The sequence below is a fragment of the Lepidochelys kempii genome, chromosome 1 (assembly GCF_965140285.1).
Source record: "Lepidochelys kempii isolate rLepKem1 chromosome 1, rLepKem1.hap1, whole genome shotgun sequence".
Taxonomy (NCBI): Eukaryota; Metazoa; Chordata; order Testudines; family Cheloniidae; genus Lepidochelys; species Lepidochelys kempii.
The window spans coordinates 279661186-279687013 of record NC_136380.1 but is presented as its reverse complement, the minus strand read 5'-3'; the positions used below and the strand labels follow the sequence as shown (position 1 = coordinate 279687013).

General features: G+C 43.0%; 1 protein-coding gene across 10 annotated transcripts in view; it reads right to left on the bottom strand.

Moving 5' to 3' along the window:
* Window positions 1-25828, bottom strand: part of LIN7A (lin-7 cell polarity scaffold A) — a 78905-nt gene that overhangs the window by 23730 nt on the left and 29347 nt on the right. For 4 of the 10 annotated variants that reach the window (XR_012156730.1, XM_073327642.2, XM_073327641.2 and 1 more), the window contains exon 2: window positions 22459-22577. The exons of 1 other annotated variant lie outside the window; for it this stretch is intronic. Coding sequence is in view for 3 of the 9 variants with exons in the window: in XM_073327642.2 (XP_073183743.1) it covers window positions 22459-22577 (119 nt within the window). In the remaining 6 variants the exon portion in view is untranslated. Of the gene's footprint in view, window positions 1-22458; window positions 22578-23901; window positions 24043-25828 lie in introns of all 10 variants that reach the window. 5 more of the 10 variants (XR_012156731.2, XM_073327643.2, XM_073327644.2 and 2 more) reach the window with 4 other exon arrangements.

The window sequence follows — 25828 nt, the reverse complement described above, 5'->3', positions numbered from 1 at the left end:
GGCAGGCTCCATGTGGTAAGTCCTGGGACTTGCGGCTGGCTAGTAAGCCCCAGCTGACAGTCTCCGTTTTCCTTTTAGGAGTTTGTGGACATTCAGACAATAAATGGAGCCCAAAGCCAAGGCCTACAGACTAATTTGGTATGGCTGATAATTCCTCAGGCTGATGATGAAGCAAGTATCTTATAGCTAGTTTTTAAAAGTTTAAAGTGCCTAAAATTCTTGATGGATACTGGTAAATAAATAACTACTGAAGACCAGGATGTGTAAGAGCTTCACTGACTGGTACTGTCCACTGTAGTAGACGCACTACACGGAAACCTTCATTTTAACATGAAGGAAAGTAAAAATGGTTACTCTTTAACATTCATTGCGCTGTCTGTTTCAAGAAAAGCTTCTAAAGCCAGGTATTTACTGTGCAATATTTAGTTCTTAATCTAAAATACTGAAAATGAATGTCACTGAAGCTGCAGAGGCTGTTTTGGAGGCACAGGGTTGGAAGGTTGGTTGGAAGGGCACTAGAGAATACAATTGTAGTAGCAACTGAGAGGATGGGAAAAGACCACAAAAGAAACTGGGGAAGCCATCCCCACAAGCAATTAATAAAGATGGAGCTGCAGGTGAACAACAAAGAGCTGCAATTGTAGGTTAAATGGTGACATTTCACCTTTTCTTTGGGGAAAAAAAAAGATTTCTAGGAAGAATGTCAACTCCCACATGTGAACGTTCATGAAGCAAAAATGTGATGTATGTAGGTATTTATTTTTTATTCATGCAACTCTAATTTGCGGTATGGAGCCGGAAATACCCAGCTTTGTGTTCCACTTTCATATGCCACACACAGTACAACACTCTTATCGAGAAGCACTCCAGATAGCATGAATATAGTATTCAGCCACCATTTATGTAGCTTGTACAGTTAGGAGCCTTAGCTATAATAAACTAGGTAGGAGCTTTAGCTATAATAAGCTAAAGCTGCTCCCTCACAGTACTTGGCAGAAACCCTGAGGGAGGGAAGTCCTAGCAACGCATGCTGTTCTTTGCGGTGAATCCCCATTGTGGCGCAAGAGCTTTAGCTGTCACAAAGAGGTGTACATTATAATAATAAGTACCTAGATCTTACATAGTGCTTTGGATCAGTAGCTCTCATAGCATTTTACAAAGGAGGTCAGGATCATTATCCCCTGTTTTCAGACAGGGAAACCAAGGCACAGTCAGTAGATGTGACTTTCCCAAGATCCTCAGCAGGCCAATGGCAGAGCCAGGAATAGAACATAGGTGGCCCCAGTCTCAGTCCAGTGCTCTGTCCACTAGCCTCACAGCCTTCTGTTACATCCCATTCTTTCCTCCTCTGGCCTACAAGCACTAGAGGATAGCTTGGTGACAGAAGCTACTGCACAAAACGGTGTAATGTGGACTGAGAATGCAGACTGGCCTACTGAAGTCCTGGTGAAGCTGTGGGAAGACCCTTAGGAAGTGTAATGCAGTCAAAGCTCTGTTGCATGAGGGACACGATCAGAACCATTCTGTAATAGCCTGTGTGGCAGTGTGTTTACTGCTTGAGTCCTAGAAGTTACAATTTAAATAGAGACTTCGCTCAGTTAACCCCTTTAAAAGGCTGGTGTTTCTTCCAGTGGTGAAATGTTACCGATATGGGTTCCACCCTATTCATAGCAATAACAGCACATTCAGAGGACTTTAGATTGCTTCAGTCTGAAAAATGAAGGCCAAAGAAAAAAAAAAAGGCAAGAAACAGAAACAAAATTTTGGAGGGGAGAAAAAAAGGTGCATTTATAGAATTAGAGGACAAACTAGGACAAATTATAAAGAAATTGAGAGTGGCAAACTACAGGCCCAGATGAAGTTCTTAAGGATTCTAAAGAAAGCAGCAAGCTATTTAAAATACATCTGTAAATATAAGAGTACTTGAGGACTACTAATGGATGGTCACTTATTTCTATAGTATCCAAATCATGTTAGGTGCTTTATAAACAGAAACACAAGATCCTTGCTCCATGGAGATCACAAACTAAAGAGAAACATAAATGAAGGATGGAGGATAGAATGCAACAAAAGCAAAGTGACTGAGCAGTGAGGTTTAGCACCTGTTTCATTGCTGCCAGGACTTGGTTTAGGTTTTACTAGACTTTGACTTTAATGCTTCAGTGAGGGGAAGTCCAGGGAGTTTTAGAACTTTTGAAAAAAAGTGTGTTTTAATGAGAGCTAGACATGCTAGATAGTGCTGGGGAAGAGTTTCAGATGCAGAGAGCACCAGGAGTTGAATGGGAGGAGGACAGAAATGAGGCAGTTAGTTGTGGAGTGTTCACACATTCCTTCATGCCACAAAAACAGATGATGGCAGGCCAGTAGGCAGGAGCTGAGCTGTACAGCACTATTTCTGTAGACTTTTCTCTCTAGCATCCAAAAGAACATAAGAATGGCCATACTGGGTCAGACCAAAAGTCTATCCAGCCCAGTATCCTGTCTACTGACACTGGCCAATGCCAGGTGCCCCGGAGGGAGTGAACTTAAAAGGTGATGATTAAGTGAGCTCTCTCCTGCAAACAGAGGCTAGGGACACCATTCCTTACCCATCCTGGCTAATAGCCCTTAATGGACTTAACCTCCATGAATTTATCCTGTTCTCTTTTAAACCCTTTTGTAGTCCTAGCCTTCACAACCTCCTCAGGCAAGGAGTTCTACAGGTTGACTGTGCACTGCGTGAAGAAGAACTTCCTTTTATTTGTTTTAAACCTGTTACCCATTAATTTCATTTGGTGGCCCCTAGTTCTTATACTATGGGAACAAGTAAATATCTTTTCCTTATTTACTTTCTCCACACCACTCATGATTTTATATACCTATATCATATCCCCCCTTAGTCTCCTCTTTTCCAAGCTGAAAATTCTTAGCCTCTTTAATCTCCCCTCATATGGGACCCGTTTCAAACCCCTAATCATTTTAGTTGCCCCTTTCTGAACCTTTTCTAATGCCAGTATATCTTTCTTGAGATGAGGGGACCACATCTATACGCAATATTCAAGATGTGGGCACACCATGGATTTATATAAGGGCCGTAAGATATTCTCCGTCTTATTTGCTATCCCTTTTTTAATGATTCCTAACATCCCGTTTGCTTTTTTGACTGCCACTGCACACTGCGTGGACATCTTCAGAGAACTATCCACGATGACTCCAAGATCTTTCTCCTGATTAGTTGTAGCTAAATTAGCCCCAATCATATTGTATGTATAGTTGGGGTTATTTTTTCCAATGTGCATTACTTTACATTTATCCACATTAAATTTCATTTGCCATTTTGTTGCTCAATCACTTAGTTTTGTGAGATCTTTTTGAACTTCTTCACAGTCTGCTTTGTCCATATATGCTATAGACACACTTTGAGTTGTCTCCACAGCTTAAACTCTTTTATAGTGTTTTTTAATAGATTAGGTAGTTCTCAAGACCAACAATATTTGTGTAACACACAATTCAGTTTTTACCTCTCTGGATTGAGGTGAATGAAAAACATATCCCCAAGAATGGAACAGATAGGCCCTCAAGATTAATATGGTGTATACATGTCACTGCTCATATCCTGTGAAAATAATCTTTTCTACAGAGCTACACCAAAACGAACATTAAAACTCAACAGCAAAATAGAGTATATATTTAACAACACTAACAGGTGATCTGAGAAAGAAGGTGATCTTGACTGTTGAAATATTGGTCCCAATAAAATTAAATTGATTCGAACAGGATTCATAATATGGACTTTCCTCCTTGTTTGCAATTAAATGACATTCCTGTGGCAACTACAGCAATTGCTTGGACGGAAGAAGAGTAGTCATGTATTTTTACCTGACTAGTATAAGTGTTTTTTTCCCTTTTTGGGAAAAAAGTTAATGGCAACATCTCCTCCTCTTGCTCATCATTTTATCTCCTTGCGCTCTCTCTCTACCTGTCCCACTTCTACTCTAGTCTTTTTTTTCTACCATCTGTTCTTTAACCTCTCCACTTTCATATGCTTCCGTGCTGCTTAGTTCCCTATTTCTTTTGCTCCTATGTATGTGCTATTTGGCTATATGATCCTCTAACCCCTGGACATAACTACCCTGAAGACTCCAGTCTCTGGGTTGACTCTTGCTTCTCTCCTCCAGCTACTATGTGGCACCAGGCTCTTATGAAGGTAGCTAAGCTGCACTCCCTCCCCTTCCCCCATTATTGTTTTTTAGGCCTCTAGTCACCTCTTCATAATAAAGAGCCTTGCACGTCTCTAGGGGCAATTAGAAACAAAGACAGTAGATGCCATGTAACCAGATAGCTCTCTGTGGAAAACCAACAAGTGTTCCAAGGACTGTCATTGGTGGACCATGGACCACAGTATGGGTGCTGCTGAGTTAAGACAGTACATTTTTTTTCTTTTATCTACTCTTACAAGTCTCCTGCTTGGGGACATGTTTTATGTTACAGGTTATCTGACTGTCCTTGTGCCAGGCTTCTCTTCCCCAGGAACGTTTAGCCTATGAACACTCTCTTTTAATTTCTACTTTCAAGTAAGAAAAACAGGAATAGGTTATTGATTACAATTATTTCTGCACTTACACAAGAGTGCCAGTAAATGAGAATATGCAAAAGTAACAGCATCTGTTAAAGAAATGATTCAAGACACAAAAAAAGGTCCTTTACAGAAGTCACCAAGTCAATGAGCATAAAAGGTTATCTCTGCCAATTATAAATATTTATGTAGATATTTTAGATCATATGGAAAAATTAAGGACTCCATGCCAAAACCAAATCAGAGACTAATCTATAAAGTTAGCAAGTCACAGATAAGTTATTTTTATTTAAAGAAAAAGGAAGGTAGGAAAAGGACAGTTACTTGTTCCGTAACTGGTATTCTTGAGATGTTGCTCATGTCTATTTCACAGTAGGTGTGCATGCACACCACATGCACCGGTGCTGGAAGTTTTTCCCTTAGGTACCTGTAGGGGGAGCACTGCTGCGACCCCAGGAGTGGAGCCTCTATAGCGCGCTATAAGGGGAGCCATGTGCTCTCCCCACCCTCGGTTCCTTCTTGCTGGACCAACTCTGTCAGAGGGGAAGGAGGGCGGGATGTGGAATAGATAAGAGCAACACATCTCGAAGAACACCAGTTACTGAACAGGTAACTGTCCTTTCTTCTTCAAGTGCTTGCTCATGTGCATTCCACAGTAGGTGATTCCAAGCTATGTCTGATGGAGGTGGGTAGGAGTTCACAGAAGCACAGCTCTGCCGAAACCAGTGTCATCCCTAGCATGGGAGACAATCACATAGTGTGAGGTGAACCTGAGCCCTTGTCGAGTGCGCCCTCATGATAGGTGGTGAGGGAACCCCTGCTAGGTCGTAGCATGTGTAGATGCACTATGTAATCCACCGGGAAAGCCTCTGGGTGGAGATCGGTTGACTCTTCATGTGGTTGGCTGAAGCAACAAATTGTTGTGAAGACCTGTGGAATGGCTTAGTCCGATCCAGATAAAAAGCCAGTGCCCTACGCACATCGAGTGTATGGAGGCGGCGTTCCTCATTAGAGGCATGAGGTTTGGGGCAGAGGACAGGCAGGAAGATGTCCTGGCTCATGTGGAAGGTGGAGACCACTTTAGGGAGGAATGCAAGGTGTGGGCAGAGCTGAACCTTGTCCTTGTGAAAGATCGCGGCGGGGGAGGGGGGTCACAAGTCAGGGCCCTGCGTTCCGAAACCTGCCAGGCTGACATGATAGCCACAAGGAAGGATGCCTTCCGTGATAGGTGAGACCAGGAGCATGTGGCCAGGGGCTCGAACGGGGGCCCCGTGAGGCGGGATAACACCAAGTTTAGATCCCACTGAGGAACGGGGGAATCTAGCATATGGAAAGAACTGGTCTAGCCCCTTGAGGAAACACCCGGTCATGGCATGGAAGAAAACCGAGCAGCCCTGGACCGGAAGATGGAATGCAGATGTAGCCACCAGGTGCACCCTGATGGAGGAGGGTACCAGACCCTGAGTTCTAAGGTGAAGGAGGTACTCAAAGATAAGTTGGAGTGGGGCAGACCCTGGGGAAGTACTCCACTCACCCGCCCAACTGGAGACCCTGGACCACTTCGCCAGGTAGGCTCGGAACGTGGATGGCTTCCTACTTTCTAGGAGGACACGCCTGACCCTTTCTGAACACCTTCTCTCCTCCGCATCTAGCCACTGAGCAGCCATGCTGTCAAATGGAGGGTGGCCAGGTTGGGGTGGAGGAGATGTCCCTGGTCCTGGGAGAGTAGGTCCAGGCGGAGCAGCAACGGCTGCAGAGGGGCCACCAGCAAGCCCAGGTGGGTCCCGTACCAATGCTGCTGGGACCAAGCTGGGGCGATGAGGAGGACGCGTGCCTTGTCCATTTTCACTTTCTCCAGGACCTTGCCGAAGAGGGGGAATGGGGGAAAGGCGTAGAGGAGTTGACCTGACCATGACAGGAGGAACGCATCTGAGATGGTGTTCCTCCCCACTCCCCCGTGGAACAGAACCAGTGGCAACGCTGGTTCTGTCAGGTTGCAAACAGGTCTACTTGAGGAGTGCCCCACGCTCGGAAGAGCTGGTGAGTGACCTCCAAGTGGAGAGACCACTCATGTTGGGAGGAGAAAACCCTGCTCAAGTGATCGGCCTGTGTGTTGTTGACACCTGGCAGGTGGAAAGCCTTCAGGGAGATGTCATGGGCTATACAAAACTCCCAGAGCCTGAGGGCTTCCTGGCAGAGGGCCAAGGACCTCGCCCTGCCTTGCCTGTTGATGTAAAACATTGCGGGCGGTGTTGTCCGTGAGTACTCTGACCACCTTGCCACGCAGTTGTGGGCTGAAAGCCACACAGGCTAAGCGTATTGCCCTGAGCTCCCTGACATTTATGTGAAGGGACAACTCCGAGGCCGACCACATCCGTTGGGTCTGTGAGTTCCTTATGTGAGCCCCCCCAGCCCAAGTCTGACACATCGGACACTAGGTCTAGCAACGGGGTTGGATCCCGGAAGTGAATCCCCTGGAGCATATTGATCAGGCAGGACCACCATTGTAGTGAGGCGATCACCGGCGCCGGTACCGTGAGGACTTTGTCCAGCCTGTCCCGGGCCTGGGAGAACTCTGAGGCCAGCCAGAGTTGAAGGGGTCTCATCCGAAGTCTGCCGTGGCGGACCACGTACGTGCACACTGCCATGTGGACCAGGAGCTGGAGGCATGCCCTGGCCATGACCGAGGCTATGAGCCCCTTAAGGGCTGGAACTTGCCCAGGGGAAAGGAGGCTGTGGGCTTGGAGGCATCTAGGAGAGCACCTATGAATTCTGTGCGCTGCATCGGAACCAATGTTGACTTGGCCTCGTTTACTAGGAGGCCTACATTGGCACATGTAGCCAAGAGCAGCTCCACATGGTCCTGTACCTGAGACCGCGAGCTGCCCTTGAGAAGCAAATCGTTGAGGTAGGGAAATATCCGGACCCCTCGGTGTCTGAGGTAGGCCGCCACAACCACTATACACTTTGTGAATACCCTGGGCACGGTGGACAGGCCAAATGGGAGGACCATAAACTGGTAGTGGTCCTGTCCCACCAAGAAACAAAGGAAGCGTCTGTGCCCCTCGAATATATGGATATGGAAGTATGCGTCCTGAAGGTCCAGGGCCGCATACCAATCGCCAGGTTCCAGAGAGGGTATGATACATGCCAGAGAGACCATGCCGAACCGGCATTTGGCCATGAACTGATTGAGGTCTCGCATAAAGGATAAAGAAGTAACAGGAGTAAAACCCTTTTCCCTGGAACTCCCTTTGAAGTTTTGCCACAGCTTCCAAGTTGAGGAGCCAACGCACTTCCTGCTCTAGCAGAGGTACATGTGATGGGTCCCCCATGCTGTCCCAGGGAGGGGGGTAGGAGGGTGGGGGTGAGACAAACTGTAGCATGTAGCCCTGGGAAATGGTGTTGAGGACCCAACGGTCCAATGTTATTCGGGACCATTCCGCAAGGAATGTGCACAAGCGGTTGCTGAAGGCAAACTTTATTGGTAGGAGAGTCCTCTCGGGAGGCACCCGGGTACCCTCCTGCAACCAGTCAAAAACACCTCTTGCCCTGCTGCTTGCCCCTTGAGGGCCCAGGCTGTGGGGCAGAGAGAGACTGCTTCTGAGGTCGCCTCTTCTGGGTCTTGGACCTCTTATAGGCTGGCTCATATCTTGGCTGGGGAGCCGGGGTGGGAGCCTGCAGCTTAGACTTGTCCTTGGCAGGCGGGACATAAAGCCCAAAGGTTTGCAGGGTAGTACGTGAGTCCTTCATGCCATGAAGTTTCATGTCTGTTTGTTCCGTGAACAGGTCCTTGCCATTGAAGGGAAGATTCTGCATCACAGACTGTGCCTCCATGGAGAGCCCAGACAGCAGTAGCCCTGACGCCCTCCGCATGGACACCGCCAAGGCCATGGACTGAGCAGCTGTGTCAGCTGCATCCGATGCTGCCTGCAGAGCAGCCTTTGCTGCAGCGGCACCCTCCTCCACAAGCGGCTTAAATTCCTTCCTTTCATGCTCCAGAAGGGACGGTTCGAATTTGGGCAGTGACCCCCACAAGTTAAATTCATACCGGCTGAGAAGGACTTGGTGGTTGGCCACCAGGAGCTGGAAACTGGACGACGAATAAAGCTTCCTACCGAACGAGTCCAGCCTTCTAGAGTCCTTACTCTTGGGTGTGGGTCCTGGTTGACCCTTTCTCTCCCTATGATTTACAGACTCCACCACTAGGGAGTTGGGGGCCGGGTGGGTATAGAGATACTCATGCCCTTTTGTGGGCACAAAATATTTGCACTCTGCCTTCTTTGATATTGGCGAAAGGGAGGCTGGCATTTGCCAGAGGGCATTGGAAATGTTAGCCACCCCTTCTTGCACTGATTGGGTACCGGTACCGAAGAGGAGAGGACATTGAAGAGCGAGTCTGAGGGTCCCTCCATCTCCTCAGCTTGGAGTTTGAGGCTCTACGCTACTTGCTTCAGTAGCTCCTGGTGAGCCCTGAAGTCCTCCTGCGGTGTGGAGGGGGGGTGGGGCTGCAACCTTGTCATCTGGCACGGGGGAGGAGGCAGGTACGGAGCGTTGCACGTTGGCCAGCGCCGTGGGATACACCCCTTGGTCGGACTCCACATGCGGTGCTGAGGGAGGGGGGTGGGATAACTCAGTGGTTTGAGCATTGGCCTGCTAAACCTAGGGTTGTGAGTTCAATCCTTGAGGGGGCCATTTAGGGATCTGGGGCAAAAATTGGGGATTGGCCCTGCTTTGAGCAGGGGGTTGGACTAGATGACCTCCTGAGGTCCCTTCCAACCCTGATATTCTATGATTTTATGATTCTATGACCAGCCAATCTATCCCTTGGAGGCCTGGATAGTGAGGTGGAGGGAGCCTCCGACGCCCCTGCTACTGAACAAGCCCCTGGCTGGGCATGCACGGAGGCCGGGGTGGGGGGCAGGGAGTCCACTGGCACCCCTGGCCCTGCCATGGGGGCCCTTGCCACTGACCGTGCTGCAGCACCGGCGGCACCAGCTGGTCGGGTTGGCTGGGCTGGGACATAAGGGTCCACTTGTGGGTCAAGGTTGTGGTTACCAATGACCTATCGATACCATGGGAGCGGTACTATCGATGGTGCAGAGAACGACATCTGCCATGGGACCGAGACTCCGATGTTGAGGAATGGTGCTGCCTCAACTACTACTTCTTGAGATGCTGCGACGCCTAGATCTGTGACGACGTGGAGCTGGCGATCCCCACTGGGAGTCATGGGCACGGTACCTCGAAGAGAGAGAGCTGGCGCGCGAACGGCGACGGCACCCACGTCGGGAGCGGCTACGGTAGCTCTGACAAGAAGGGGAGCGCCTACGATGCCTGTGCCTGTCCCGTTGATACTCTCTGTTCGGCGTGGAGCGGTGCCTGGAACTCCGATCTGACAGCACCTGACCAGACAACCTAGTGGGTGATGAAAGCGGAGGCCGGAGACAGTGCCCTGACAGGATGCTGAGCAGCGAGAGGGCCCGAGAGCAGTTCCCTGACTGGGATCTGGGTTGGGTCGGGGTTGACTGCCTAGAGCCCAGTGGTGGCTTGCCTCTAGAGTGGGGCCCAGATGCTGGTGGTGCCCCGGGGACCTGCAGAGTCATAATGTTTCGGGCCGCTTGCAGGGCTTCTGGCGTCAAAGGCATCCGGACATTCTGAGAGGCCTGAGTCAATGCAACTGGACTGCTCCGCTCGACAAGAGTCGGAGCTCTGGGGTGGGGGGCGGAACTGGGGCTGCCCGACACGGGTATAGCCTCTCCCGTTGCTTTCTCTCGATGCCGCTGAGAAAACCGGGCCTTTCTCTGTTTCTTAGACAGGGAGCGGTGCCGGCCACTGGAAGATGCCGGGGGATCACTGCGCACCGAAGACGAGGTGCCCAGTGCCGAATCCACTCGGCGCACTGGGGTTGGGACCAGTGCCAACTCCATGAAAAGGGCCCGAAGTCTAATGTCTCTTTCCTTTTTGGTTCTAGGTTTGAAGGACCTGCAGATCTTACAGCGATCACTAATGTGGGATTGCCCCAAGCAGCGGAGACAGTCAGCGTGCGGGTCACTTCTGGGCATCAAACGCCTGCAAGAGTCGCATGATTTAAACCCTGGGGCATGGGGCATGCCCCGGCCCGAACACTAACTAACTGAACTGAAACGTGTTGAACTAACTGACACAGGTACCACTAACAACGAACGACGAGTTCTGGGACGAGCTGCAGTGAAGCGAAGCTGGAGCAAGTAGTTCCGACGCACCCTCACTGGCAGCAAGAAGGAACTGAGGGTGGGGGGATTACGTGGCTCCCCTTGTAGTGCGCTATAGAGGTGCCACTCCAGGGGTCGCAGCAGCACTCCCCCTACGGGTACTGCTAAGGGAAAAACTTCCGCACCGGTGCATGTGGTTAGCACGCACACCTACTGTGGAATACCACATGAGCAAGCACTCGAAGAACTTATATGATGCCAAATGCAACTGTGGTTGTATAAATGTGGATTGAGGCAAGGGTGGATCCAGAGTTCTGTAGCTTTCTCCATACCCACTGATGCGATGTTTCCCTCCTCGCTGTTCCTTCATCCCGCCCTCGGATTAGTCTAGCCTGGCACTTCCACCCTGCTAGTTAGGTAATGGTGTACTAGGTCAATGCGAGTAAACAGACTCGCCATAGATGGGCTACCTGTTGTGTCCCCCACTCCCACCACATGCAATTTCACATACTTCTGTTTTTCTTGTGTGCTAATTTTAGATGATCTCATGAGGTAAATAGGCTCAGGAGAGCTAAGTACTGGATAATAAAAGCATGATAATATATTTTCTACCTCAGTTACAAATTATAATTAAGATACTGTAACACATCAGTTGAACACCTACGGTCCATAAACCAGTAGTATGGAGAGTTGTAGGTCATGGGTTCTGGCTCTTCCTCTTCTTCCTTTACAGCTGCCAAATAGAGTTAAAGTACAGCTATACAGATGTTATTTTCCAAATTGCTTTCCCATAGTGATAGTTACCATAGGGATGTTTTGCGGTCAAGAACTGGGATGGGGGATATTTTGCATGACTCAGAATAGGAGAGGGAGTATTGCATGGGGCAGTCTCTCTAAATGGTGGTTCCCACTGTGGAAGACTTTAAGAACCTCTGCTGCTAACAAATCTGTGCCCATCTAAAAACATCATGGCTGTCGCTATGTTGCATATCCTATCCTCTTGGAACTTCGCTCCTTTTCCACAAGCACAATTCCCTATCATATGAGTAAATGGAGGACTGGTGTTAGGATTGCATGGCATGCAATGCGTGGGCAAATAATTCTGGATAGAACCAGAATTAGGCACTGAGATTTTGTGAGTGTCTGTATACATACAATACATGCACAGATGTACATACATTGTATAAGATCAAAAGTATTTTCAATTTTGCAGTCTGAAGCACCCTGACAAAAGACCTCTTTTTAAAACGGACAAAACAAACACACACCTGTGAGCACAGTGAAATGAAAACTGCTGAAAAATGAAATCCCTGCGGGGAGACATTTGTGACATTATGAGTTTACAAGAAATAAAAAAAAAAATCTATATTACAGACGTTGTTTCCTGTAGCTACTGAACTTTGACAATTTACAGAAAAGCTGTATTTTTTATATTAGCTGGCACTGTAAGAATTAGCTATTTGTATGAGATCAAATAAATATAAGGTGGTCATTTAGGCTGCAAGCATTTTGAACATTTTGGTATGGTAATCTTTCATTAGTCTGTAAGTAGTTTTGTGTTTGCATCAGGAAATCTGTTAGCAGCTACCCTCAGAGACAAACATCTGCATCATTATCACAGCTGTCAGAACAATCCCCTACAGTGCAGCTACAGTGTGTCATTTTGCCTTATGCAGCACAGAGGATAACTTATTAAAAAGCCCAAACCTGCAAATGAACTAGATCTCATTTAACTTCCTGAGGCGATATGACAGTTTTAATTACAGAATGTATGAAAGAAATATATGAAAATGTAAAAGCTAACATTTGGAATATGAGGCTATTTTTTTAAAACATTTCTTTCAGGGGGGAAAAAAAGAAACTAGGTCAGTTTTACCAAAGTGAAAAATGCTCTGACTCTTGACACCTTATTAAACTATCCTTAGGCAGTGAAAAAAATCTGCTATGGGGTTGAAATATCCTCCAAAATAATTGAAGTTTAACCAATGTAAGGGGAAAAGTTTTAATTTAAGATACCACACTTTCTATAGGATCCAGTTAGAGCCTAAAAATTTGTTTTGCTCCAAAAGATCTTTTTATCTTGTTGTTTTCTGTTGCTTTTTAAAAAATACTTGATAGATACTTAGATACCACGCTGACGGGGCCATATAAATACTTAGCTTAGTCTTTGAGTTATCAGATGACCTCTCCCATTAATTTTTATCAATACTATCGGTTGCTACATTTCAGCTTTCATTTCAATCACCCGTTAGCTGCTAGTGCCCTTTTCCATCTGCCTTCACATCTCTTACTGTAGTTACATATGCTTTGTAAAACTGGCAGCTGTAATAAACAGATAGAATTGGTTGGATTAGCATCTTGCTCTAGTTTTGGGACTAGGTTTTCTGTATGCTGGGAAGGACGGGGACAAGGAGAGTCTTACCCCCTCTTTCTGGGCTTTTGTGCAAGGGCTGGATGCAGTCTTGGTCCTTGAATTTCTGCCATGTGAGGACTCTGACTGTCCTGTGCTGAAAGTCACAGTGAATGACCCCCAGGGCATAGGATGAAGTGGGGCCATGGTCTCACTCCCTTCTGTGTTGGCCACGAGAACATAACAGATGCACGTAGCATGCATGCTGTCATGTATTCCACAGTGTGTGCTCTGATATGTATTGGATGAGTCAGACAGAATGCTCTTGGTACTGATGGTAGGGCAGGGCATCTCTGCATGCCCTCCCTTCCCTCCTGCAATGTGATTTCCTACTGAAAAAGCCAGATTAGTCAACTGAACTTAATTTACATTCTAATAAGATTAATAGAAATTAGACACTGAAAATACCTATTAGGTCATTTGGCATATTTCCCTGTTCCCAAGACAGACTTCCAGGAAGCACTGAGAACTCCCCATTCCATTTGAAATAAAGGGGAAGTGTTGCTGTTCAGCACCTCGATAGAAAAGGCTCAAGATGTCTCAAGTTTGGGCACCCAAAATCAGTGGCCTTTTTTGAAAATACTGGCCTCGGTGTATCTTTAGCGGCTTTTACGACAATTTATAGTAGCTGGAAATGAGGAAGGGAGCAACCAGCTCCCAGAAGACCGCTTATAATCCACAGACAATAATTTAGTAACCCCATCTCTCAACTCCTTGCCTATTCCGGTTTGGAGAAGTATCTGAGCCTTCAATAACCCACACTCCCTTCACTTTATCGGTGAGTCTGTATGGGCTGCAGATCACAGCAGCTCTACACCAAACATAAAAAGCTTTCTCAGTGCCTCGCCAAAAATCAGCAGCTGGCTAAAGCTGAGCACATCATCCCTTTATCTGAGTGCATTCCCAAGTGTTTGTTCTACCTGGCTGGAATGGAAGTGAGAGAGAGAGAGAATGAGACTATTTGTTTCTATTTTTATACACTTAGGAAGCAAACAGATAACATGGGGTTCCTAGAAGTAGACTTAGAATTAGGCAAGCTTTTTCCCCCTCCGACGGAGTAACCCAGAAGTATAGATTGAAAGACACTTCTCAAGAATTTCCTAAAAGACTTTGGTGGGTGGGAGTAGGGAACCGTTGGGAGCTGTAACAAGGCAGGAATGCAAGTCTGTAGTAAAACTGCACTGGTCCACTCCAGTGGACTGCCAGAATAAATATTTTTCTCATCAGTTCACCTGGCTGCAGATTTCTCCGATAATGAAGAAGCAGGCTTGAGATGAACTGCAGTAAAGGTTATTGTTATCCTCCAGAGTTTTATATAATCAAATATGATACTGTGACACTAAACAAAAATGATAATGTAGGGAAATCAAATAGGTTGCTGATTTGCGTATCCAATGTTGTATTAGAACAATCTTCCATGAAATAAGTAACTGCAGCAAGCTCTGTACAGAATTAGCTAAATCAAATTAGGACAGTTTATTAGAATTCTAACAATTATGCAGCAGTAACCTAGCTAAACATTGACATGAGAGAAATACAGCATTATTTTACTATTGGGTGTTTGCAGGCTTTTTGTGAATATTGATTTTTTTTTCTGGGGCACAGCTAAGCAAGCCAAGCACAAATGCAAGTAGTTATATAGCCAGCAGCCATCCTCAACAATTGATCTTTAATCAGTACTTCTCATTGGTTTCAATCAGAACTCTCCATTGAAGCCAAAGGGGAGTACTCAGTAAAGATCAATGGTATGATATGGCCCCAGATTCTAGAGTATTACATCTGTGATATCAAAGTATTTAGCTCTAAGCTGCTTTTTAAAAAGTGACAACAGCAGCTGTTTTAAATCTCCTCTAGTGAAGTCATGGGGATCTTGTAATTGCACAGAGGCTTAATAATGTCTCCTCTCAGATACTGTTTGTTCTGCCTGGTATATTCATATATAATTGCCATTAATGAGGGCCATCTGCCTAGTGATAAGGTAATCATTCCAAAAGTTCATTCAGGCAATACAGTGTTTTCAGGAAACAAAGTAAGGATACTTCACCTATGTTTGTAAGATGGTGACATGAAAGTACTCTTTCCTTCACAGCAGGACATTATGTGTCATTTGGTGTAATTCTGGGTTAAAGTTCCTGATAACTACAGGAAATGGAATGCATCTAACAAGGTGAACTTATACAGGAAACACAATCTCTGCTTATTTAAACCCCAAGTTATTCCAGTTTCTGAACTTTCTAAATACCTTATACATTATGTGGGAATGGGGAAAGAGGCAGGTTGTTTAGTGAGATTTGACCAGTCATTCCCTGTCCTAATTTCTAAACATGCCCCTGACAAATACTCAAAATTCCTCATCACAGACATAACCTTTTTAACCAAAGACAGGAGGATAAAACTCACAGTAGAGCCTCGTAACACTAATCCTTAATCATTCAGAAGTCACTGCTAAACAAAATTAAATAATGCCCTTTCCCCGGAGGGACAAATACGATGTCTTGGTAGAATTATTAGTTTTTTATCACTTATTTCTGTATAGTATTTCATTGAAAATCTTAACACCAAACATCTCATGTCTACAAAGTATCATGCCCCCCACAGAACTATATACATTAATTACTATATACAGACAACTCTGAGTTTCACCCTTTGTAGCTCTTATCATTATGAGATACAACCATAAAAGGCTAGAGAGGTTAAAAGGGGCAAAATTCTGCTCTCGCTAGAGGCCTGATCCTGAACCCATGGAAGTCCAGGGGGTTGTTATCATAGACTCCAATGGAAACAGGATCATACCTTTTTACATCGGTGCAACTTCACAGATATCAGGAGAACTGTACGAGTTTAACTGAGAATATGGCCAGGATCTGACTCAATATTTCAAAACCAAATGTTGAAATTGCAGATTTAACATCAAATAAAAGCAAATTTAACACAAAGGTGCAAATGTAGCTCTAGTGTAAGCGCGACAAAAAATCTCACTGAACTTGGCCCAAAGTCAAGCTTTAAACTGTTTCCAAGATCTGTTAGTTTGGAATGAAAACTACATTACCAGTTTTAAACTATCACATTTGCCCTCTCTTTACCTGTTAAACATATGAATTGAAATTACAGTATGAACTGCCAAGAACACAACTTCACAAAGAATTTTGCAAGCATAGAGATTTCTTTAAGAGACTTAAAACCTTGTTTATACAAGATTTAAAAGTCAATTATGTTCTGGGGGACAAGGTGGGTGAGCTAATATCTTTTATTGGACCAATTTATTCTGGTGAGAGAGACAAGCTTCTGCACTTACAAAGAGCTCTTCTTCAGTAAGAGCTCTGTGTAAGCTCGAAGCTTGTCTCTCACCAGCAAAAGTTGGTCCAATAATAGATATTACCTCACCTCATCTTGTCTCTCTGATATCCTGGGACCAACACGGTTACAACAACACTGCATATGATTATGTTCTGCACAGCTGCATACTATATCTGGGACAATTCCATATTCAGTGCTGTAAGACTGTTCCTGCTAAATTAACAAGAATGTGTTCTGAGACTATTTTTAATCTACAGTTTTACTTGGTATATTTTATATAACCTGTAATTTAAATGATAAATTTTGTTTGCCTTATTCAGATGGGTAGCCTCCTTGGCCACCAGCTGACGTATTAAAGGGCCAATTCTTCCACTTTTACTCATGTTGAGTAGTGTAGTCCCTTAATTTCAAAGGGTAAAAAGAGCAGAACTGGACCTTAAATTTGGGGTTTCATACTGAAGTTAAAGGACAGTTCTATCCTGAAAATTCTATCATCTTCATCCATGGATCTTCTCCCTGTGTGTATTCAAAGTCACATTTTAGTGGCTTTATTTGAATACATTTGTACACACGTTGGCTCTGTAGGGTTACATAGAGAGAACAGGATTCTATTTCTGCTCATCCACCAGCTACAAAAATAACTAAAATTTTGCCTTTAGTGATTGGGGGACAAAAAAGCAGTTACACCGGTGCAATGGAGAGCAGAATTTGAACACTGGGGTTGCCCAGCTGTTAGACTGTAGAATCTGGCCTGCAGAATCCTTTTTTTTTTTTAAAGGTGGGGTGAGCAATTCAGCAGGCAGAAAGTGTGCAACTGAACTTTCAGAATCTAGGACTGGCGGTGAGAGAGAAATAATATTGTCCTTGTAAACTGAGCAAAAGTTGATCTTGGAACCCTTCAAACACAGAAAAACCTGGGACAGTCTGATGATTTCTGGAACCACACTTTAAATTTCTAAATAAAGATCTTTCTTATAAGAAAGTTAAGGTGGAGGAAGTGTGAGTTGAGTCTAACAAACACCCCAAAAACATTGCACTGAGTATAGCTTTTTAAAAAGAAATCCCAAATATTAGAATGATAAACCCTGAATGCTAGAACTAAGGTGAATAGTTGAAGGAATCTAGCCAGATCCCTGCTGTCAGGCAATTCTTCGTTGCTCAATATCACTGCACCCAACTTATACTACCCACCCAACCTTAGCGTTTCTCCCTGATGTTTGCGAAAACATGTGAAGTGTGAAAGTAACATTTTATTAAGGCACTGTAAGCCAGCTGGAGAAAATAATATATCCGCATGTAGGGCAGTGTGGGATTCTAGTGCTTAAATCACCGAGGCATGGAAATCATCCATTATTAATGAAGCATAATCACTCACACGTACCATATCCAGGAATAGTGACAGAACATGGGCTTGTAAGAAACCTTTTAAAGGTGGGGATAAACGTTTCTCACTGAATTATAACCTAACATCCTGGTAATGAACCCCAGTTTTGATTATAATATAATATAACCAAAAATATTTCAAAAGCACCAGGGGCGAAATCCTGGCCCCATTAAGGTCAATGGGAGTTTTGCCACTGACTTCAACTTAGCCAGGATCTCACTTTACTAGTTTTATTAAGTTTTCTCCAGAAAGTACTCTAATACACAGATAAAAAGCGTATTTTAAATCAATGAAGTCTTTATATTGACCCTTACTCAAAACAAATACTGTTCCACCAGATAATCCCATACAAGTACTCAGCTATAGAGTCACCTTTCTTAAACCATGTCTGCTTCTCTCTTTTAAAAACTGTTGACAATCTTGCAAAAATAGCACCAGATGATGACCAGATATTTGGGTAGAAATGTTAATATAATAAAGCAATAAGACAATGCGTATTTTAGCTTCTCTGGTTTATAACTAGACAGACTTTTATTTAGTTTTCCCAATCCTATTGTACACGAGATTAATTTATGTAATAAATTCATCCATATCACTGATGTAGGCCATTACCAATCAAATTTTATTTTAAATAACATTCACAGAGAAAACTGGTCCCAGTGGTGCTGAATTTTATTATCATATATTTAGTTATTTGGTATGGTGGTCGTGAGGCACTGATATCTTAATAAATATAGTTGTTTAACCTACAGGTGAACAAAAATCTTCATTTCCAGAACCTTTTAATATGCAACTTCTTAAAGGACAACCTCATACTCAAGGAAAAATAAGGCTCTGTTGATATGTATTACCTTCCACTACTGAATACCAAAAGGCAATAGCAATGTATGTGCATTTTATTTATTAAGTTGTGCCACATCTTTTGCTGATGATTTGTTATTCTTTTGGTTCAGCAATGTATTCTAACACTTTCTGTATATAGCTGTCTAAAATGTATTGATAATAAAGCTTTGCAAAGTGCTGATTTTTTTGGTTCACTAGCCATTCCAAAAAATTTCCCCCCCTCCTCACCCAAAATAGTTTCAGTGAGAAAATTTCAGTTTCTGGTCAACTGAAGCAGAAAAAAAATTTCATGTGAAACTAAATATTATTTTGTCTCACCCAAAACAAAACACTTCATTTTGTTTCTGAGCTTTCTTAAACATTTTATTTTTTCATTAAATTGAAATAAATTTCAAAAGAAAACATTACTTTGAATCAAAATTGAAATGATATGTTTAAAAATGTCAAAACAAAACTTTGATTTTTTTCAGGTTATTTTTTACTGAAACAATTTGGCAAATTTGACACAACATCACAAAATGTTTCAGTTGACCCAAACCCGCATTTTCCAATGGGAAAGAAATGTCAACTGAAATATTTTGCCTTGCTCTAATAGCCAGACTAGGCGTTAATTTCATTTACAATTCTACATAATTTCATTTATTTGTTTGCCTTACCCCAATTATAATCAAACCATAAATGTACATTATCTTATATTTTCATATCTAAGTTCATCTTTTCAGCAGATGAACTGTCTCATTCTGCCTTGCAGTCTAATACCTCACCTATACTTGTTCCTCAGCCACCAGGAGAGTAGAGCATAATGACAGTTTTGATCTAAAGTAATAATAGAAAAGGTGCATGCCTTAAGAATTGGGTTGTTGTATGATGGGCAGGACTGAAGAAGAACCTAGCTTTTTCCAGGCAACAAGGTAGTAACCCTATACCTTTCCCTGTATCTAGAGAACTTGAACTGTGTTAACCAAATAAATCTTACACAGGATTTTTAATGTGATTAGTCCAAAATGAGTTTGTCTGGCCATTATAAAAAAATATGGACTAGACTTCATGGTAGGCCTAAGGGAGCTTAGCTGTGGAAACCATGTACCATGCCAATGGACTGAAAATTGGTGCTTCCATTTTCAAAAGGAATTAAAACATAATTATATATTTCAAATCACCATTCATTATTTCCAGAGTCAATAAAAATGTCTTGCCAATTTGAGACAAATACCTCCAAGTGGTTCTAATATTCAGCTAAGTGAGCATGCCAGTCAATTATTTTCTGTTAGCTCTTTTTACATTAATTACCGATTCTTGACATGGCATCTTATAACCTTACAACCGTCTTATAAAACCCTGTAATTTAAATCAAATTCATAATTAACAACTACAATCAAGGTCATTTTTAAAATAAAATGATCATCCCTAACAGAGACTAATTACCTAACCTGCATTTTTCCCAATAATCTATTTCCTGGCACATGTTGTAATATCCCAACCCCTGAGTAGTTTCAATTGGCCACTGTTTTTCAAGATCTTCTTTCCAGAAAAATGTTTTCTTCTTCAACCTCAACCCCAAAGTGGAATTTTCTCCACTAAATAATGCTTGTCTAAGATACATGATGAATTTTTTCTGGCTGGGGCTGCACTGGGTCTCTGCAGGTATCCTGAGCTTCCCTCTGGGGGAAGGAAGACAGTGCCTGGTATATCTCTAGCCAGATCCACACCTTCTGCCTTCAGGCCCTGCCCTCCTTTATAGTGCAGGTAGCCCGGCACGGAGTGTGCTGGCACACGTCTTCCTCCACCACGATACAAACAACAGTTCTCTTATCTCCACCTGAGAGGTCTCTTGAAACCTCTTTGAGTTACCAGTCTTTTATAAGAACCTCCTCAGGACCTGAACTCTAGCTTCAGCGACCAGGTCTATAGCAGCCTCTGAGAGGAAGGGTTCTCCTCGTGCTATATAACCCCCATCTATGTGCACAGATGGTGGAGTCCCCCTTGGTGCACCAAGGTTGAGCCTGGCTGGCACCATCAGAATCTAAGACCTCCTAGCCTATGGTCAGAGGGACTGGTGGACTCTGCGGTGTTCAGCCAGTTCATGAGGCTGCCCACCCTGCATGACCCCATTGTGTACCTTTTTTTCACAGTGATATTTCAAGAAGAGAGAGAAAAAATAAATGTCATTTATGACAGTTGGCACAATTGACCTGACCTCTTATTTGGAGTTGGTCAACTGTTGTGTAAATAAATAATTATAAATATCCTAAAGTGAATATTATTTATTTACTAGTGTAAAACTGTAAAAGAAAAATCAGTTTAGTACAGGATAGTTTTACCTAATAGCCCATAAAAGTACTTTCTGTGCCTTATAGATGATCCTGTCAAGTTCTACTTAGGTATTTTTAGTTCACTGAACTGATAGTGCGTTACAGTCTAGGCCATTTCCCAGCTTCCTATGCTCCATACCTCTTCAAAAAGCTACATGTTTATTGCTTTTGAGAATATTTTCTGCTGATGAATATAAATCTGCTAGGATTTCATTGGTGGTATTGTAGAGATAGCAAAGCTCCCCTTCATAACTTGGGTGCCAAACTGTGCTATATTTAAAAAATAAATAAATAAATCTTCAATGCTTCCTGTCAATTAAGGAAACATTTAGCTAGTTAAATGAAAAGACTAGCCAGGATATCAGCATCTCAGAATAGAGAGTGCCATTATTTACAGTCTTGGAACAGCATTGCCCTAAAAAGTCTTTAAAACTGTGGGCTATTTAAGTGGCACTCTGTTTCTCGCAATGCAGAATATATTCAGTAAAATAAGGGTGTGTTTCACGTTGCCGATAAACTAATGTACCTTCCCTTTTCTCTTCCTTCTAGCCATTCATGAAAAAAAAAATCACAATCAATGCACTTCTGCTGCCTCAATACCAAAGAGTGCAATCCTGCTATTATTGAAGTATATGATAGAACTCACATTGATGTCACTGAAGGAGGACTACTGTTAGGCATTAAATAGATGAGAGGCTTGCTGGGTGCAAGCTGTAAACTGCTGACTCCATAAGGATATTTCCAATCACTTCAGTCAGGCATACAAATAAAGTTTAGTTTAGTAGGAAAATAATCCTAAACATTTAGGAATCCTATTGAACTGATTAGCTTCATTTGTATCTTCTGTCCAAGAAATTGTAAAGTGAAAGAAAACCATTATCAGTTACATATATGAAATTTGGTTCACATTCCCCATGGTATGCTTATGAAAGAGGGTTCCAGAAAGGAACCGACTCTGTAAAAGAAAAATTCTAAAGCAGCCTTAACTATGGTCTCACTACTGTGAGCCCAGAACATATTTCACTGCTTTAGAGACATCCTAACTGTGTCTGTGTGGATATGTTGGAGGTCAAGGAGAGATGAGAGCGCAAGGAGCTCCTTCTCCCTCTGTGTACCTGTGTGGGAGGCAGCCATAATTTATCATTGACTGCTGGAGAGTGCAAGGACGGCCTTTTCGCACAGATGGCAGGGTAATGATCCCAGTCCTCAGCACTGCAAGTGGCTACAACTTTCTAACACATACAGCATGACCTCACGCCTCTCTACAGGCCCGATCCAATGCCCACTGAGGTCCCCTGAAGGGGTCCCCTTAACATTAGTGGATTTTGGATTAGCCCCACATTGCCTCTGGAAGCATTATGACTTCAAATCACATATCCTTTGCTGTAGTGGACAAGGTGCTCCTGCTCCCTCAACATTTATAGGAATACGGCTACGCTAAGAAATGACCTTCATTTCCGTACCTCTCTGATAGCTGTACAAAACTCACTCTGCAGTACTTTCTTTAGGGATTGCAGCTTGTGTACTGGTACTTCTCCGGACTCTTGTAGTTTCTCCAATAATTCAATTGCTCTTGCAACATCTGAATGGGTAAAAATAGGAATAAAGCTCAGAAAAGCAGAGATTTGACATGTAAGAATGATTAATGTTCCAAATAAGTGGTACAGTGATGATGAGCAATATTTTCATGCACAATCGGCTTTAGCAATGCTTAATTTATTTGTTTTTCTGTTTATAAGTCTTTTCTGCAGGTAAACCACTTGAAATGTACACATTACCTTAAACTAATATATGTGTAGACACTGCTGTTCAGAAATCTGAGTCCTTCAGTACTGACATTACATGCATATTTATCAATTACAAGTACTCTTTTCTAAAAACACAGATACCAGTGTAAGCAGATAATATACAGTAGCATGCTTAAAACAGTTAGAAATACATAACTGCTTCCTTCTGCATTAAAGAGAACAGCACCAAAGAGGTGCTTTCAAAGAGTCTAATTTAAAATAAGTCCTTATATAAGTCCATCTGGCATGATAATGGATAAGGAAAGAATTTAATCTTTTCTTTGTACAAACCTGGAACTATACACTAATATTTTCTTCAAGAATTGTTTTTCCTGTTGCTAGGAGAAGGCTTCTCTAGTGATTAGAGCACTTGCCCAGGGCTCTGAAGAGCCAAGTTCAATTCCCTGTTCTGCCATGTACTTCCTAGATAACTGTGGGAAAGTCACTCAGTCTCTCTGCCTTGGTTCCTCATCTGTAAAATGGGGATAAAAGCACTTCCCTACCTCACAAGGATGTTGTGAGGATAAATATATTAAAGATTGTGAGATGTTCAAATAACGTGGTGATGGGGGCCATATAAGCATGATAGATAAGTGATTTGTTCCATGTATTACTTGATGGAGGCTATCCACTGGTCAAGTGAGGGAGCTGAGTCAGTCCACTTAGTTAAAATACGTTTCTTTGCAAGAATTAACTGAAACAAGCAGCTGAGCTGAAAGGGGTGGATCCTAACCAGTGGCAGCAATTGTGGAAGCTGTAGCATAGGCAGGGCTCAGACATTTTTACTACCATGTCATGTAAGCCTACGTTACAACTTCTGCTGCAGGAGCTGCATTGGAGGTGAATTACAGCTACAAAACTTGCTGAAGTAGATGAAGTCTGGCAACGTTGTAATGATGTCTTCTTGATTGTGTGGTCATTCCCATTGCCTCTAATGTAGACTTATTTTCATTTCTACCCATGACATCACTAGCCAATTATACCAGAAAAAATATCATAGTGTAGTCATATAGTGACTCAGGGAATATACAATACTACATTCATGCAAAATATTTGAGGCATTTTAAATGTGATTTAGCTGCGTTTAAAAATAAAATCTTTATAATGAATGGAAATTACCTTAAATAACCCTCCTTCCCCATGATAAAGATTGTAGTGTTTGTGACTGGGAGATTACACTAATTGAAACAATTCTTAGAATCCTCATCTTGCAGTTCAGCTCTTCTGAGCAGCTGTCCTATCTGGCATAGACATGAGAAGCTATTTAGAAATGGGGAAAGAATGGCTTCAGATGCGTGGTTTAAAGTATATTTTTAAATATTCATAATAATAGTTAAAAATGTAAAGAACAAATAGCAAAAGTATCTTTCTCACAATGAAATACCTCCAAAAATGGGTATTTACCAGATTCATAATTTTGACATTTCCCATTCAAACTGAGAGGTTCACAGTTAGTTCATTTTTAGACTTCCAGTCCTTGTCCCCAGCTTCACCTGCTCTGCTCTGTGCAGACAGTACAAAGCAGATGAAGGGCTGCATCTGAGAATTGCCCACTACTCTGTTAGCAGAGCAGTTTTGATTGGACCTCTGCAGTGGCCATAGCTTAGAAAAGCCCTTCAGCTGCTTTAAATTAAAAGGGGTTTTGGTTTTTTGGTTTTTTTTTTTTTTTTTACCCTGGTTAGCTCAGTTTAGAGCTTCCTTCCTAGCTTTCCTCCCAAACTATACTGAGCAGAAGCACAGTGCAGCTGCTGGCTGGTCCACCACTATTTTATTCTCACCTAGCTGTTCTACCTCTATTTTTGTGGATTCTCTGCTTCTCCCCATGTTCACTATGGTCCTGATCCAAAACCTATTAAATTCAGTGGAAAGTCTCCTACTGACATCAGTGTTCTTTGGCACCCTGATTCGTGAAAGTAACCGTATTCTTAAAGCATATGCTTAATTAACTCTTGCCATGTCATTGTCCTGTTGAAATCAATGGGTTTTAAGTATATGCTTAAAGATAAGCATGTGCTTAAGTGCCTTCCTGAATTGGTGCCTGGATCATTCACAGTATGATTAATTGCATTTAGAAGTAGGACAAGTTTGCATTTAGTATTGCGATATATTGCAAAGAGAGGAACATAGTAGTACAAATGATAAATGCATGCTCTCTGATGTGAAATCAACAGGAGGTGAGTGCATAAATTCCTAGGCAAAACTGAGTGCCAAGTTGTCATTTGCTGAAGTGAGCATCTCCCATTTTCTGATAGAGTAGTTGCACATGAAAAAACCAAAATTCAGGCAGCACCCATAATAAAGCACTAATAAAGCAAAACTTGTGATTGTTCTTAAACTAAACAACGAAAACTACCAACAGTAGTAACTTTACCAGTTGATGATATGTTGCATATTATTTGTATTATCGTAGCACCTAGGAGTCCCAGTCATGGGCCACGACTCCATTATGTATATTGTGGGAGGCATGACTTTTCATTGTCTTGCTTACCATAACAAAAGTTATGAGTACTTTACTTTCTCCATGCTTTATGAGGTGTGTATAATATAGTATGTGTATGTAGATGGTGCTCCTGTGCAGGTTTTCAAACCATAGCCACTATACATGGTTTTTTTGAGTCAGACCTTCACCTTGCAGGTACTTACAGTTGTGTTTGTAGTAATAAAGAATCCAGATGCAAATTAGAAAGACAGTATAAGCTTTCTTAAGAAATGTAATTCAACTGCAGGAGCAGGAGAGCTAGGGCTTTATTCTCCCACTGTGAGATAGGCTAGGAATATTTCTTACAAGGTATTGACTTTGCTGGGAGTTACACAGGCTCTGCGGTGAGAGAATAGGACCCCAGACTCTAATCTAAGCTGCAGAGAACAAGTTCAGAATGATTTTCACAGACCCCCAGTCATATAACCATCTCTATCAAGGATATTAAGTTCTAAGCATTACTTTATCAGAACAAAATTGTCCATCGCTGATCAGTGATCCTGAAGGCAGGATACTTCCTGCCTAGCAATTTCTCAGAATTGTAAACCCTGCCACTGAAACCCAAAG